At 38.4% G+C, this 13,331-nt stretch overlaps 1 protein-coding gene across 1 annotated transcript; it reads right to left on the bottom strand.

Moving 5' to 3' along the window:
- Positions 1–1,308: 1,308 nt before the first annotated feature.
- Positions 1,309–9,509, bottom strand: nemp1 (nuclear envelope integral membrane protein 1). Its single transcript, XM_069660561.1, has 9 exons — positions 9,401–9,509; positions 7,683–7,804; positions 7,267–7,483; positions 7,107–7,179; positions 6,937–7,030; positions 6,723–6,837; positions 6,293–6,518; positions 3,356–3,532; positions 1,309–2,287 (listed from the first exon to the last, which is right to left on the bottom strand). The coding sequence occupies exons 1-9, from the start codon at positions 9,507–9,509 to the stop codon at positions 2,131–2,133; spliced, it is 1,290 nt and encodes a 429-aa protein (XP_069516662.1). The 3' UTR covers positions 1,309–2,130.
- Positions 9,510–13,331: the final 3,822 nt, after the last annotated feature.

Below are 13,331 nucleotides of genomic sequence, written 5' to 3' on the forward strand. Positions count from 1 at the left end.
TGAGCCGTGTGCAGTTCAAGTGTATGCCAGTCACTCCTTCGGTATATGTTTCCATGTAACTCTGTTTTAAAAGATAACAAAAAAGATGCCATGATTGAAGTGCAGATATAAAAAATAGATTTTCTCATGTACGAGTGGAAGAATTTCCTGAGACTTCTTGGAAAAGACAGTCATATTGTACCAGACGATTTGAATATGAGGCCCCAAAACAAGGAAAACCTAAAAGGGAATGTTTTTTTGTGCTGCTTCATTTGAGATTCAAGATAACTGAGGCAAAACAAGATTTATCTCCCTCCTATTGGTCACTTTTGTAAAAACAGTCTTTTAAATGCAACGAACTCTGACGTGTAAATAGTGCAAAAACAAATCGTTGGGAATGAGAGGTTATTGATGAAAAGCAGCAATGATATTTGTCATTAATCAAATAATTCTGCCCAGAATTTTTAACTACTTCACATAATGTTGGGTAGCCTGATCTACAACATCCATTCATCATCTATATCACGCTTATCCTGTTCAGGGTCGCGGGGGGGCTGGAACCTATATCAGCTGTCATTGGGCGAAAGGCAGAGAACACCCTGGACTGATCGGCAGTCAATCACAGGGCTGACACATGGAGACAGACAACCTGTCGCACTCACATTAACACCTACGGGCAATTTAGAGTCACCAATGAACCGAACGAGCACGTCTTTAGTAGGGATAGACTGATTATCGGCGCTGATATTCGGCATTTTGACGCATATCGGCATCTGCCTTTTTTTTTTTTTTTTAATCCGACGGCCGATAAGAGATCAATTTAAAACTGGATTATTTTGGCTTTGATGCATATGCTTAAAGGCATTTCAACAAAGTTAAGTGTTGGAGTTTGTATTATTCAAAATTTTTACACCAATATTTTCACTTTTACTGCAAATGAATATCGGCTTCAAATATCCTCCTTGACTACTAATAATCGGTATCGGCCCTGAAAAAACCATATCGGTCTATCTCTATTCTTTAGACTGTGGGAGGAAGCCAGAGTACCCAGACGGAACCTATGCATGCACGGGGAGAACATGAAAACTCCACACAGAAAGGCCCCCGACGTCCAAGCCAGTACTTACTCTATAACAATGCAGCTATAAACTTAATCCAGAAAGGAGGTAGTAGAGTTATTTCTAGGTAAGTGTAGTACAATAAAAAGTGCAATACTTACCTCTGAACTCGAGCGGAGAGTAGAAGAAAGTTGAAGTTGAAAGTAGAATAAAAGGGAAGAACTAAAATTAAAATTGTATTTTGGTTCAGAACAAATTTACTCCCCTCCAGTATATACATTTAGTTTCAGAGCAGGTTAAGATGCCCACTATGAACATGAAACCTCAGCTTTTGGCTTAGAACACATTACATAAATAACCACAGCCACACAGACATTCAGTTAACCTTTAAGTCCTCTTAATCTTAAACAACAATGCTAAAACGTGAATGTCAGAACTCATATTTTTTATTCAAAATACTTTGGGATACTTCCACTGATCTATGTCCATTAAAAAGTAGACAGTGAAAAGAAACCTCGCCCCGAGCTGGAAGCTAGAATAATAACTCTCACATCATCACTCAGCTGTTCAGAGAGGTGAGAACTTTTCACATGATGTGGATATGGATACTTTCATTGCATTGAGCCCATTTTGAGCCCGAAGGCCGTGAACACAAAATGTTTTGATAACTAAAATGTAAAAAACCCTTCCTAAGCTACAGCTAAAGACAACACAAACTACCAGCACACATTAAAAGTTCTATTGCTTTGACCTCCAGCTTGTTTCTATCAATGTTAATGTAACTTTAACAGAAGCCCTTGCTCCTTATAAAAAAAAAAAGACATCAGGCTTTAGTGCACAGTCTTTGAAACTACAATACTTTGCTGAAATAGATTTGACCACACTGTGATCGTCAGTGTTTTTTCATGGTAAGGCAGTACATGCGGTGGCTCCTGTGACCGAACTGATAATCCCGACTGCGTGATCCAGAAAACGCTCATAGTCAGCTTTGATATTTGCACAGGAGCCTCTGGGAGCTGGTCTCCAGTCCAACCTTTCTGAAAGGCAGTAATAACAGTTTCTGTTTCAATACGTCCTCCATAGCTTTGCCGTCTCACTCTGGTTTCATCATAGGTTTAATTTCCTCTTCCTCGTCGTCTGTGTCAAAAAATTCATCCTCAAAAAATGATCCTCCAAACCCATATTCCTGTGCGTGGACAGACACCTCGTTTGACATCAAGTGAGGCGACCCTTCGATGAAATCGGCAAACCTGAGGGTTAAAGGTACAACATCAGCAACAACACCAATGATATGTGCTATTTAAACCATACACAGGTATTTAAAGACCCCCTCCAGTGAAAATGAAGTGTTTAACCTTGTAAACATCTCCATGTGGTGTTTTTCATGTGCTACAAGACATATCAGGGACAACATCAGCAGTCATCTCCATGGCTGGGCCTGTCTGCTTTTAAACTGCAGCGTACCAAGGACAGGCTGAACAACACGTTTTCAGATTGGCAGGTTTGTGACGTCACAAACCTAAGGAGCCAATCCCGTTAATGGACGGGGTGACGCTATGCATATCATTATATGCAACCTATGGCAACCACTTCGGCGATGTGTGAGCCAGCTGTAACCGTCATCGTAATTTTTGCTAACTCACTACAGACTACCAACGTTTACGCTACTACTACTGACTACATTTCAAGCTAGCTAAGTTTCAACAAGTTGCCACTAAACGACGGCAGAGACGTGTTTTGTTTTTGGCTGTAATTTTACGAAAGGAGAAACATCGTACAGAGTGGGCGGGGACGATGCAGAGTCTGGAATTTTTAATGAGGGAGAAGGAGGAGATGTTTTGGGAGGATTTTCACAAGATAATTACATACAAAACATATCAGACACAATTTATTATTTCAAGCAGAGCATTTTATATGTCTTAAAACACGACTGGAGCTGCTCTTTAAGAGTACAGATATCACATCCAATTGATTGAAGCATATATACACCTGTACTGTACCTGGAAGGTCTGACTTTTTATGAGTCATAATTGTGTCAAAACCTACACCTATATCAGGATGGTAAGAAACAGTTAATCTACTTTGACTCAATGTTGTAAGGCAATTAGAACAGGTACATTTCCTAAAAAAGGTGTACACTTTTTATATTAATTTCATGGTAATACTATAATGAATTATTACCCAGTTTGACATTAAAGTTCATGAGTTGAATCTTCTTTTATTTTTGTCAAACCAAGGCTGGGACTGAACTTAAAGAATGCCTTTAATGCATCCTTTGTTTTAACAGATTAAAGACTGAGTTCAATCACAATACTCACCTTTTCGGGGACTGAAGCCTGGACACGGCCTTCCAGGGGCTGAACTCCGGGCTGTGGCAGTATTTCCTCAGCTCGTCAAGTGCCTGCCGAGTCTCCTCCTCCGCCTGCTTCTGATACTCCTCCTCAGTCAACAGGCGACGCGGCTCCGGCTTCCAGTGAACCCAGCGTCTCATTTTCCTGCACAACACATCATGCGCTTGATTAAAAAAAGAATAATAATCACTCCAGATACCTCAAAATTATTTAAAGCTAATTATGGTAAACTGATTGCTCAGATAAGATCGGACTTGGCTCGGTGGGAGATCTTACCGCTCTCTCTTCTTGGAAGAACTGAAACAATCAGAATGAATGTATTCCCCCGATTGTTGTATCTCTTCCAGTCCCTGCCTATATGGATCTCAAGCTCTACTTTTAAAACATTAGATAAAATGATTTCTACATTTATCTGGCAAGGGAGGAGACCTAGGATTCGACAGAAGGTGTTACATTACCCTAAAAAGCAAGGAGGCCTTAATCTGCCAAATTTGAAACTATACTACTGGGCAGCTCAACTTCGCGGGATGGCCGAATGGGTAATACAAGACGAGGAGACAAAATGGCTTGAACTAGAAAAACATGCTTGCCCATTAGTACCTCTTGAGAAAGTACCATTCTTAGATCAAAAGAACTGGAAGAAACTTAAGATAAAAAATGAATGGATGAACTGTACTCATAAGGTCTGGCTTCAGGTTAGGAAAAAGATAGGCGCGCCGTTAACAATATCTAGAGTGGTCAAAATTGCAAAAATCATAGACTTCCTGCCAAATAAATTGGATACAGGGTTCAACGCTTGGGCAGAAAAAGGTCTTGTGATCATAAACCAGTTATTTGAAGGTGAGACCCTAAAGTCATTTAAGCAGTTACAGGATAAGTTTAGTTTGTCCCATAAAGAGTTTTATAGATATTTACAACTGAGAAACTATTTGATGTCACACAAGGAATGGAGCACCCTTAAACAACTGCCCACTCCAATAGAGGACTTCCTGATGAGGAGCATGGATGGAAAAAATATTAAGAAAATAGTCTCACATATGTACAGATATTTACAGGCACAATGCTCAGGAAATACTGTGGATGTAAAAGAAGGGTGGGAGCTGGAGATGAATGTGGTCATTGAAGATAAAGAGTGGGAGGATGTGTGTGATCTGGGGCATAAGATAACTAACAGTCCGACTTGGAAAGAATTGAGTTGGAAATTAAAAATGAGATACTTCAAGACACCGTTTTTAATATCAAAATATGACAAAAGTAAGACAGATTAGTGCTGGAGGAACTGCAAACAGGTTGGAGATCATACTCACATTTTTTGGGATTGCCCCAAACTGAAACCATCCTAGGAGTAAATCTTCCTCTAACAGCATCACATTTTATCCTAGGTTTATTACCAGATGGTTTAACTGATAAAGGAAAGGCCCGGTTGCTACACATCCTTCTTCTGGTAGCGAGGAAGATGATTACCATGTCCTGGCTTAAACCTCTACCTCCCACCCTTCTGCAATGGAGAGAAAGGCTAAAAAGAGTTAACTTGATGGAAAAGATAACAGCGAAACTCCACCTGAAAGTGGACTTGTTCGAGGTTCTATGGGCCCCTGTCAGCACTTACCTTACTCTATCGATAGGATAAGAGACTGGTTTTCATAATCTCAATTCACTTAAAGGGAAATATTATGTGTATTTCTTTTTGTTAATTTTGAATGTGAAAGTCTATTAATTGCCTGTCTGTTTAGGAACATATATGTGTATATGTGTGTGTGTGTGTGTATATATATATGTATACATATATATATGTGTGTGTATGTGTATATATATATATATATATATATATATATATATATATATATATATATATATATATATATATATATATATATATATATATCTCTGGGATACCTGCTTTGAAGAAGCAATTTTCAATTTCAATAACTTTCAATGATCTCCTCTTTATGTGGTTGAAGACGTTGCCATGAATCTTATTTATGCATTTTATTTTATTATTTTTTTTTTTTAATGTACGTTTGCCGAACTGTAAATAATTCTTGAAAAATTTTAATTATGTCTCAGCAACTGAGTTATGTATCTTTAAATATAAAGCTGAATAAAAATGTTCAAAAAAAAAAAAAGAATAATAAGGAATCAATATAAACACTGTTTCTAAAGAGAAATGCAACATAACATCCGATGTTTATATGACTACTTTAAAGATATAATCTCAAACTGGCGATAAAAGGCAATTGCGGGCGCATGCGTCCCAATTTAACCACGGTTGGCTCCGGTTGTAACTCTTGATTTTCCTGGCTGACGGTCGCTTTCCTTTTTAGACTGTTTGCTTCATCTGAGCGTCGAGTTTGTTTCTTTTTCTTTGGATCTGTAGTCATCCATCTTTTCTTAGTTTGTTCAGCCATAGTAGATTACTGTTTACTCGCAACACTTGCAGAGAGCGGAAAAGCAGCCGCTTAGCTCCGCCTACCCTCTCTGGCAGACCAACCACTGCTGGGTGATGGAAAGCGCGTCACTAACTGGGCGCCACTTGGGATTTTTTTAAGAAAGTCACACCAGACACCCAGTCTGTAATACTGCAAATGCAAAGGCGTTCATCAGTCACCATTGTGTTACCTCATGTGACTTAACAGACATTTATTTAAATGAAAAAGTTTAAGATGACTTTAAGTTTACGAGGTTCATCAGCTTCAATAAAACTTTTAAAGCAGAAAAGACTTCCTGAAAAATAAATGACTCAAAAGCAAAATGTAATAAAGAGCATCAAATAATTTTGTGTATCAACACAAACTCAACATAAAATAAGAAAGAGTATTCTTGGTTATAAATGTCACACTCATTTTCAGTGTATTAAAGTACTGTACTCTTACGCCACCTTCTGTCAACATTGCAAACACCCACCTCCACACAGTAACAGCCAGAGACACGGGGTACTCCAGGTGCTTGGAGAACAAAGCTGCAATGATGATGGCAAAGGCAACTTGCTGAATTTGAATCCCTGAATAAACCAGGAGCAGGCCAAACAGCTGCAGCGTCCACGACAAGATGTTAATGCTCTTCTCATCCACCAGAGGACCGTAAAGGTAGCACACAGCAAAACTGATGAATCCCACCACTGCTACATAACCTGAGAACAACAACAGAAATATTTACTTAGACAGTGTATAAGAGGAGCAGTAGGAAGAAAGATGCTTGTTTGAATGGCATAAGAGAGTCTCAGTGTGTGACATACTTGGTGGTCTAAAAACAGCAATTTAATCTAATATATAATGAATGTTGCTTTGGTATGATCCAATTCCAAAAAGTCACTGTCCACACAAAGGGTCGGTACCTAATGCCATGTGCCAGTGTTCTCGCACAATCATGTTTAGGTTCCTGCAGACAAGCTGGATGGCGTACACAGAGAACGACCAGCCGCCAACAATCAACACATAGAAAGGGCTTTTCTGCGGGAACAGCAAACACAGCAAAAGGATTCAATAATTAAAAACAGAGAGATAAAAATGATAAAGTCATGGATATCTGAGGAGAATAAAATGCCTTACCTTTGGTAAAAAGCGCGCCAAAATGAAAAAGAGGATGATGAGAGAGGCGATCATGCCCGTGCTCATACCAGCAGAGTAGAAAAAAATTTGACTCCTTTATGTAAGGAAAAGAAAAGGTTATTAAAATCATAAATCTTGTTAAAAAATGAAATATAAGTAAGAGACGTTACCTGCTGAGCGAGTCTGCAAAGAGGAACAACAACACTCCAGCCAGGAATACCAGAAACAGATAGATATCAAACTCTGCAAGAGGAAAACAACATTGTGATGGCCATGTAAGGTCATGTAAATAACCTATAAATGATTTGGGTTAACTTGTTTTCCACTTACTACGGAGGGGCTTGACAGTGTACTGGGTTTTGTCAGCTGGGTCGATCTGGAAGCACTTCTTGTTGCTGAACAGGTTGACGTTAATAGTTGTTTCATTGTGACGCTCCCGTAACATGCTCTGAAACCAGCCCCAGACACTGAAGCGGTCCAGCTCCTGCAGCTCCTCCTCGCCTTCCACAGTGACCACCTTGAACACGTTTGAACTCCACACTTTGACCTGTCAGAAATCACCGGTTAATATTGACCTATTTAACTAAGCTTTGCCATAAGGAATTCTAAGATATAATGTTAATCAACAATAACTAGGCTTCTTTCTTGATGTCACAGGTCATAACATATGCGAGCTCATTTGCAGTTCATTTACAATTTAGACGGATCTGGACCGATCTGGATTTGGTAACTATTATGCAACTTACCTGTATTCTTGTCCATGTTTGCCTCCAGCTGGGCACTACTATGTTTTTGTAACAGAACCTGTTTGACCCTGAGTTGACGTAGACCTCTCCATCCTGGAGATCAATTACTGGATGCTTGTTACCTGGGTTTAATAAGCAGAGGCACGTATATGAAACCAAGACTGCAACATGTTACTTTACAAGTTGGCATATTAACTGTAAGATTAATGCTTATCAAAAAAATAAATAAAAGATGTCTTCTGTCTGAAAAAGCATTCCATCAAGATAAATATTTGAAGGATAACACTTGCTTTATTGTATACTTTTTGATAGTGTATCAATGCTAAACTAAAGCTAAAGACTAAAGCTAAACAGTGCATTAGTTTGCCTGTTTATTGAACACCGCCCTGTACACGCTTGTGATCAAACCTCAAGGAAGCAAGCATACAGAGACTTCAAGTAGCTTATTATGATCCAATAAGAATATAACAAACAACCTAGATGGTAACGATAACGATAATATCATGATACAGCAATTCTGCGATAATTGATATATTACAAGACATCTAATGATACATCATGATATCTTGAAGAACACAATATGCCCCTCAAAAGGTGAAGTGCAGAATTAAAGTATTATTCACAGCAATAGGGTGTCAGTTTCACATATTTTGACACAAATTGAGATAAACAATGATGCCGTGACTCAAATTGGCAGGGAGATCTATTTAGAGCGCTGAATTTTTAAACAATTAAAATATCGATATTTGGCGCCAGCGATACGATAATTGTATCACAGCAGTCGGGACGACGATATATTGCAATATCATTATTATGGCCCCTAGTATTTATATTTTTATTTTATTGTGCTCTTGAATGTTATGAATCCCATGCAATGTCTTTTATCTGGACCCGGAGACTCAAATTAAATTGAATTAAATTGTCTCTCAAAACCTCCTGGATTCCCTACCTTGTCTGGGGACCAAGGACAAAAATCTGTGGGTCCAGTGGGTCAAAAATGTGATGTTTAATTTTCAAACGGATCAGTAATTTCTTAAACAGCTGGGCACTGAACAGCTGCATGACTGTGTATGTTTCTGAATGCACAATTTTTCATGTTCACTAAAAGGGCCAGTGATTTTTTTTAAATGGTTAAAACAACCAATATTAATTATTTGGCCTAGTTTGAGCCTCTCATCACTTCTTTTACAGTCAACATAAAATACAAACGTTATATTAAACGAATACAAGCATATTACAAGCTTAGTGGATATTCTTAAAGGGTTATTGGACTGACAAGAAATATATTCTACTTGTTTTGTAAGCAGCCCTTTAATGCCCCCTCAGTGTCACATAATTCAAGGTTTAGCAGAAAGGGTTTCTGTTTCCGTCTGACGCACTGGTTTTATAATGAGCTTGTTAAGAATAACCTGAGGGCGGGGCAGGTTTGAATACTCGAGCAACGATAGGTACTACAAATCTGTGATCAGTTAATCAACAACAAGCAAGATAAATTATTACATTTAAGTAAATATCACCCATATACGGAGACAGAATCGGAGAAAAGCCAGCAATGAACAGGCTATGAAAATAAGTGGCACAAAGGCACAGCTATAACTTCTGTTACCGTTTGAAATACCAAACACAAGCTAACACGAGTTAGCTAACAAGATACTTGTTTATAATACATATCACATTACTTTAAGTTGTTATCATTGCCGCGCAACAATGCTTCCTACCTGTATTCTGGTGTGAGGTTTGAGGTAAACAGGTGAGCACCACGATGAAAACTATTAATTTAGCATTGGTAGAAATGAAACCGTTTATCAGTTTCATGCATCCCGCCATGATGATAGCACCACTATCCCTCCTCTCATGTTTTGTCCCGCCCCTTCCTCCTCTGGCAACTCAATTGAGTTACTGGCCGTCCAGCCAATCACAAAGTCAGACTAGATGATGTCACTGTCGGTGTGCGTTCAACGTCTCTAAAAATCCGACAGTTGAAATATAAAATTTGGCTCGACCAATCTTTACATTATGTTATGTAAATAACTGAATAGAGACATTTTATAGGCAACAAAAACAAAGTAATTAGAATATAAGTGTTTTACTGTATAAGTGTCACCAAAATTATAGTGTATATTTATCAATGTAGAGAAGCTTTATTAAAAGACATTTTAATTTTTAAATTGCCATATATTTATTTAAACTTTAATATGAGAGCTGGGGCATTAGAGACCCCAACTCTTCACTAGGATGGTGGATACAGCTCTCTTATAAAGTATAAACATGTTTTATTTCTTCGTAAACCAGAAAAAGAAACTTTAATTTTGGCCATAAAGTTATTAGTTATTTGTTCATTTGGAGATAGTTAAGCCCTCATCGAAACTCTTATCACACTGTGTACCAACCTTTGTTATGACCAGAGCACCGGTAGTTTGACATTGGTGGAGTAAGTAAATATGAGAGGACATATGGAGGCCGCTGAAGAACAAGCTACTCTTGTAAAAGTTTATCATTGGATCTGTGCTGTATAAACACAGGCGTTGGTGTGTGCACAAGGGCCCATAAAAAAATGAAAGGTCCCATAATAAGAATAAGAAGAGTGAAATGATACTGTCTTTACAGTTATAATCCATTACCACTAGGTGGCAGCTACCAACCTTTACTTGGTTTCACATGTGAAAGAGGACTTAAAAATCCAGTAGTCTTGCTATTTTGTTAAAGGAACAATATGATACCCTCCTGAGAAAAAAAAAGCATCTAAACAAGGACACCATTTTAATAAGCATTATTACTGGGTGAGTTGGTGGCAGTCCTGAACTTAATTTATTCTAGATTTACTTTCTTTTTAAACTTTTACTTTCATTTAAAACTAGTTTCAATTTACAAAACGTTGTGAACATTTGACTATCAACTTTGTGTGTAAACAATATGCACAACCCCTAACCCCAATCCACCAGACATACAATAAAAGTCTGTTTAAAAAAGACACTTCAAATAAAGTGTACACAAGCCATACTCACTCAAACCAGCATGTCATAGCATGAAACACACAGGTGTGTTGATGTGATCAATAATCTCTGTTGTCCACCTGGGTGTTCTAGTTCTAGAGTCCTGATGTTGCACCTCATGGGTCACACTGCTTTTTAATGCTGTGACAAGTAACATTTCTGCTTCAAAAAAAAGGTCAATTAATCAAAACTCTTCTTAAATTAGAGACATTCAGCCATTTGTGCTCCCCAGAGTATGAATCCCATTTACTTTTGGGATCCCATGAGCTTTCCTCTGTGAACCTTGAGGTCAAAGTGTCCATGAAACATGAGGTTCACTGTTGTATTTTCTGTTTCCATGTCCTTTATTTATACAATGATTAAATACCTGCAAAAGTAATGACATTCCAGCCTCGGCTGCACTTTGTGTTTCTTGCTAAATGTTTGCATAAAAACTTGGGTGGTGAGCAAGGTTAACTTCCTACCTGCTAAACCACAGCATGTTAGAGTTACTGTCATTGTTGGCATGTTAGCATGTTGCTCAAAGCACCATTGTGCCTCAGCCTTGCAGAGCTGCTAACTTGTCCACACACTCAGTGTTATTATAAACTAAACCACTACCGCCCTGACTCACAGACCTATCACAGCACCGCCATCTGCCAAATAGCTAAGCCACATGACGCTGCATTTCAGCTGTGTTATCATTGTGGGCCCACAGTTGACAGATGGTGAAATCGTCTGTCACCTGTCTGTTATGCAGTAAAATGTACTGTAAAAACAATCAAGCTATTAATCAATAAAACCTTATTATTTATTTAGAAGGCACGAGTCATACATCAAATGCAACTCCAAGTGAGAAAATAAAACAGAAATCAACAATAAAAGTACAAGTGGAATTGAGAGTAGATAAGAGAGGAACTCAGGATGTAGTAGTTACATTTCTAAGGACCATGACACAAAATTATTCATGTGGGAGACAATTTTGTCAACCAATAAAACCCAAGCAGTTTAATTTTGTCCCTGTTGAAGCTGATCCTGGCTTTTCTTTCGGCAGACCAGAACATAGTGTGTTACAATAGTCCAGCCTGCTAGTGATGAAAGTGTGCACAAGATTCTGATAAAGAAATGGAGGAAATATTTTTAAACTCAAAAAAGACAGACGCGGTCACACTCCGGATGCGGCCATTGACAGATTCTAATTGAGATTAGAGAAAGAGTGAAAGAGAAACCTGCTAAATGTCACAGTACGACCATAACACCTATTAGAAACCAGTTAAACTTAAGCCTTGATTTTTACACACTGAATAAATTCAGTTCCTTAGCACGATTTAAAGTAGTGTTTTAAAACCCAGTAAACCAGGTAAAGCTGATGTTATCGGTGCATGTTCTGCTCAGGGATGTGGGTCACTCAGGTGTTTGTTTTTTGATATGCTTGTGGTACAATAACAGGCAGGGAAACCAGCTTATGTGATTTGATGTGTAAGCCAGAGGTCAAACTGATATTACAAAGCATAGCATCAGAAGTAGAAGGAAGACCCACATAAAAAGAATATATATTCAGCCCCAGATAATCATTGGTTAGAAGTTGAACTCGATCCTGTTACAGCTTTCACAAAGACTTGTGACTTTTACCACATGACCAAAACTTTAAGTAGCAATATCTTTGTTCTGTTTTTTTCTGTCCATTGGGAGCTAAAACACATCTGGAGAATAAGGAGGCTTAAATTTTAAAAAAAATTTCCTGGCTTGGAAGTAAAGCGCACTGACAGCTCTTGTGGAATTTTTCATTGTGACAGAAGTTTTCTTTTGAAAATATTGCCCAAGAAGAGGATTATTCAGCAGTCTGGTGATGTTGCTCCGTGTGTAAAAGAGGAAATGTTTCAGGAACCTGGTTTCTTACAGGCCTGTGTTTAACACAATGTTTCATTTCCTATGCTTTTCACAAAAGTTGAATCACCATTATTAGTAATCAGGAGATGGGCGAATGGAATGGGTGGCAAAATCATGATTAATGTATTTGCAGTGGCTTTCAGTGCTGTTGGATATTTCACTTTTATGAGCTGCAAAGTCAAACTGTGTTAATTGTATATCAAATACAAATAGAGCAAGGTAGAAACTGACATCAAAAACAGAAGTATTCCTATGAAGCAATAGTAAAACATTGCTAACTATAAATCAATCATTTATTAATAAACTATTAAATATAACATGCCCTCTTATTGGAGAAAACCTGCAAAGGTGCCTTCTAGGGTGTAATGACAACTGGTGCATGAGCAATAGTAAAATTACTTTTTAATAATTCATGGATTAATTATTGATGGCCTTTTTTTAATACTAAAGCCCCCAAACACCCTAGAGTGCCATCTGGGGTGCCCTTCCAGAGAAGACAAGTTGATAAAGTGCCCTCAGGTGGATGCTTAAAGTGCAATATAGCTTTTCCTCTATGTTGGAAAAGGTTCAGGCTGCTAGTTTCCCGACTCATTAATCAAATACCTTTTTTATTTCTTTCGCCCCTGGGCCTCTGACAGCCTCAACCCGCCACTGAAAGTTCGAATTCAGGCTCATCCACTTCTCCTGACGACCACCAGCAGCGACCAGACCCGGTTTGGGCAGGCACATTCTGTGTTTAACGAGGAGTCCCTGAAGGCAGCATGAAAGTTACGGTCATTGAAAGGAG

The sequence above is a fragment of the Semicossyphus pulcher genome, unplaced genomic scaffold, assembly GCF_022749685.1.
Source record: "Semicossyphus pulcher isolate SPU_LCO1_2020_fin unplaced genomic scaffold, fSemPul1.0.p SCAF_13, whole genome shotgun sequence".
Classification (NCBI taxonomy): Eukaryota; Metazoa; Chordata; class Actinopteri; order Labriformes; family Labridae; genus Semicossyphus; species Semicossyphus pulcher.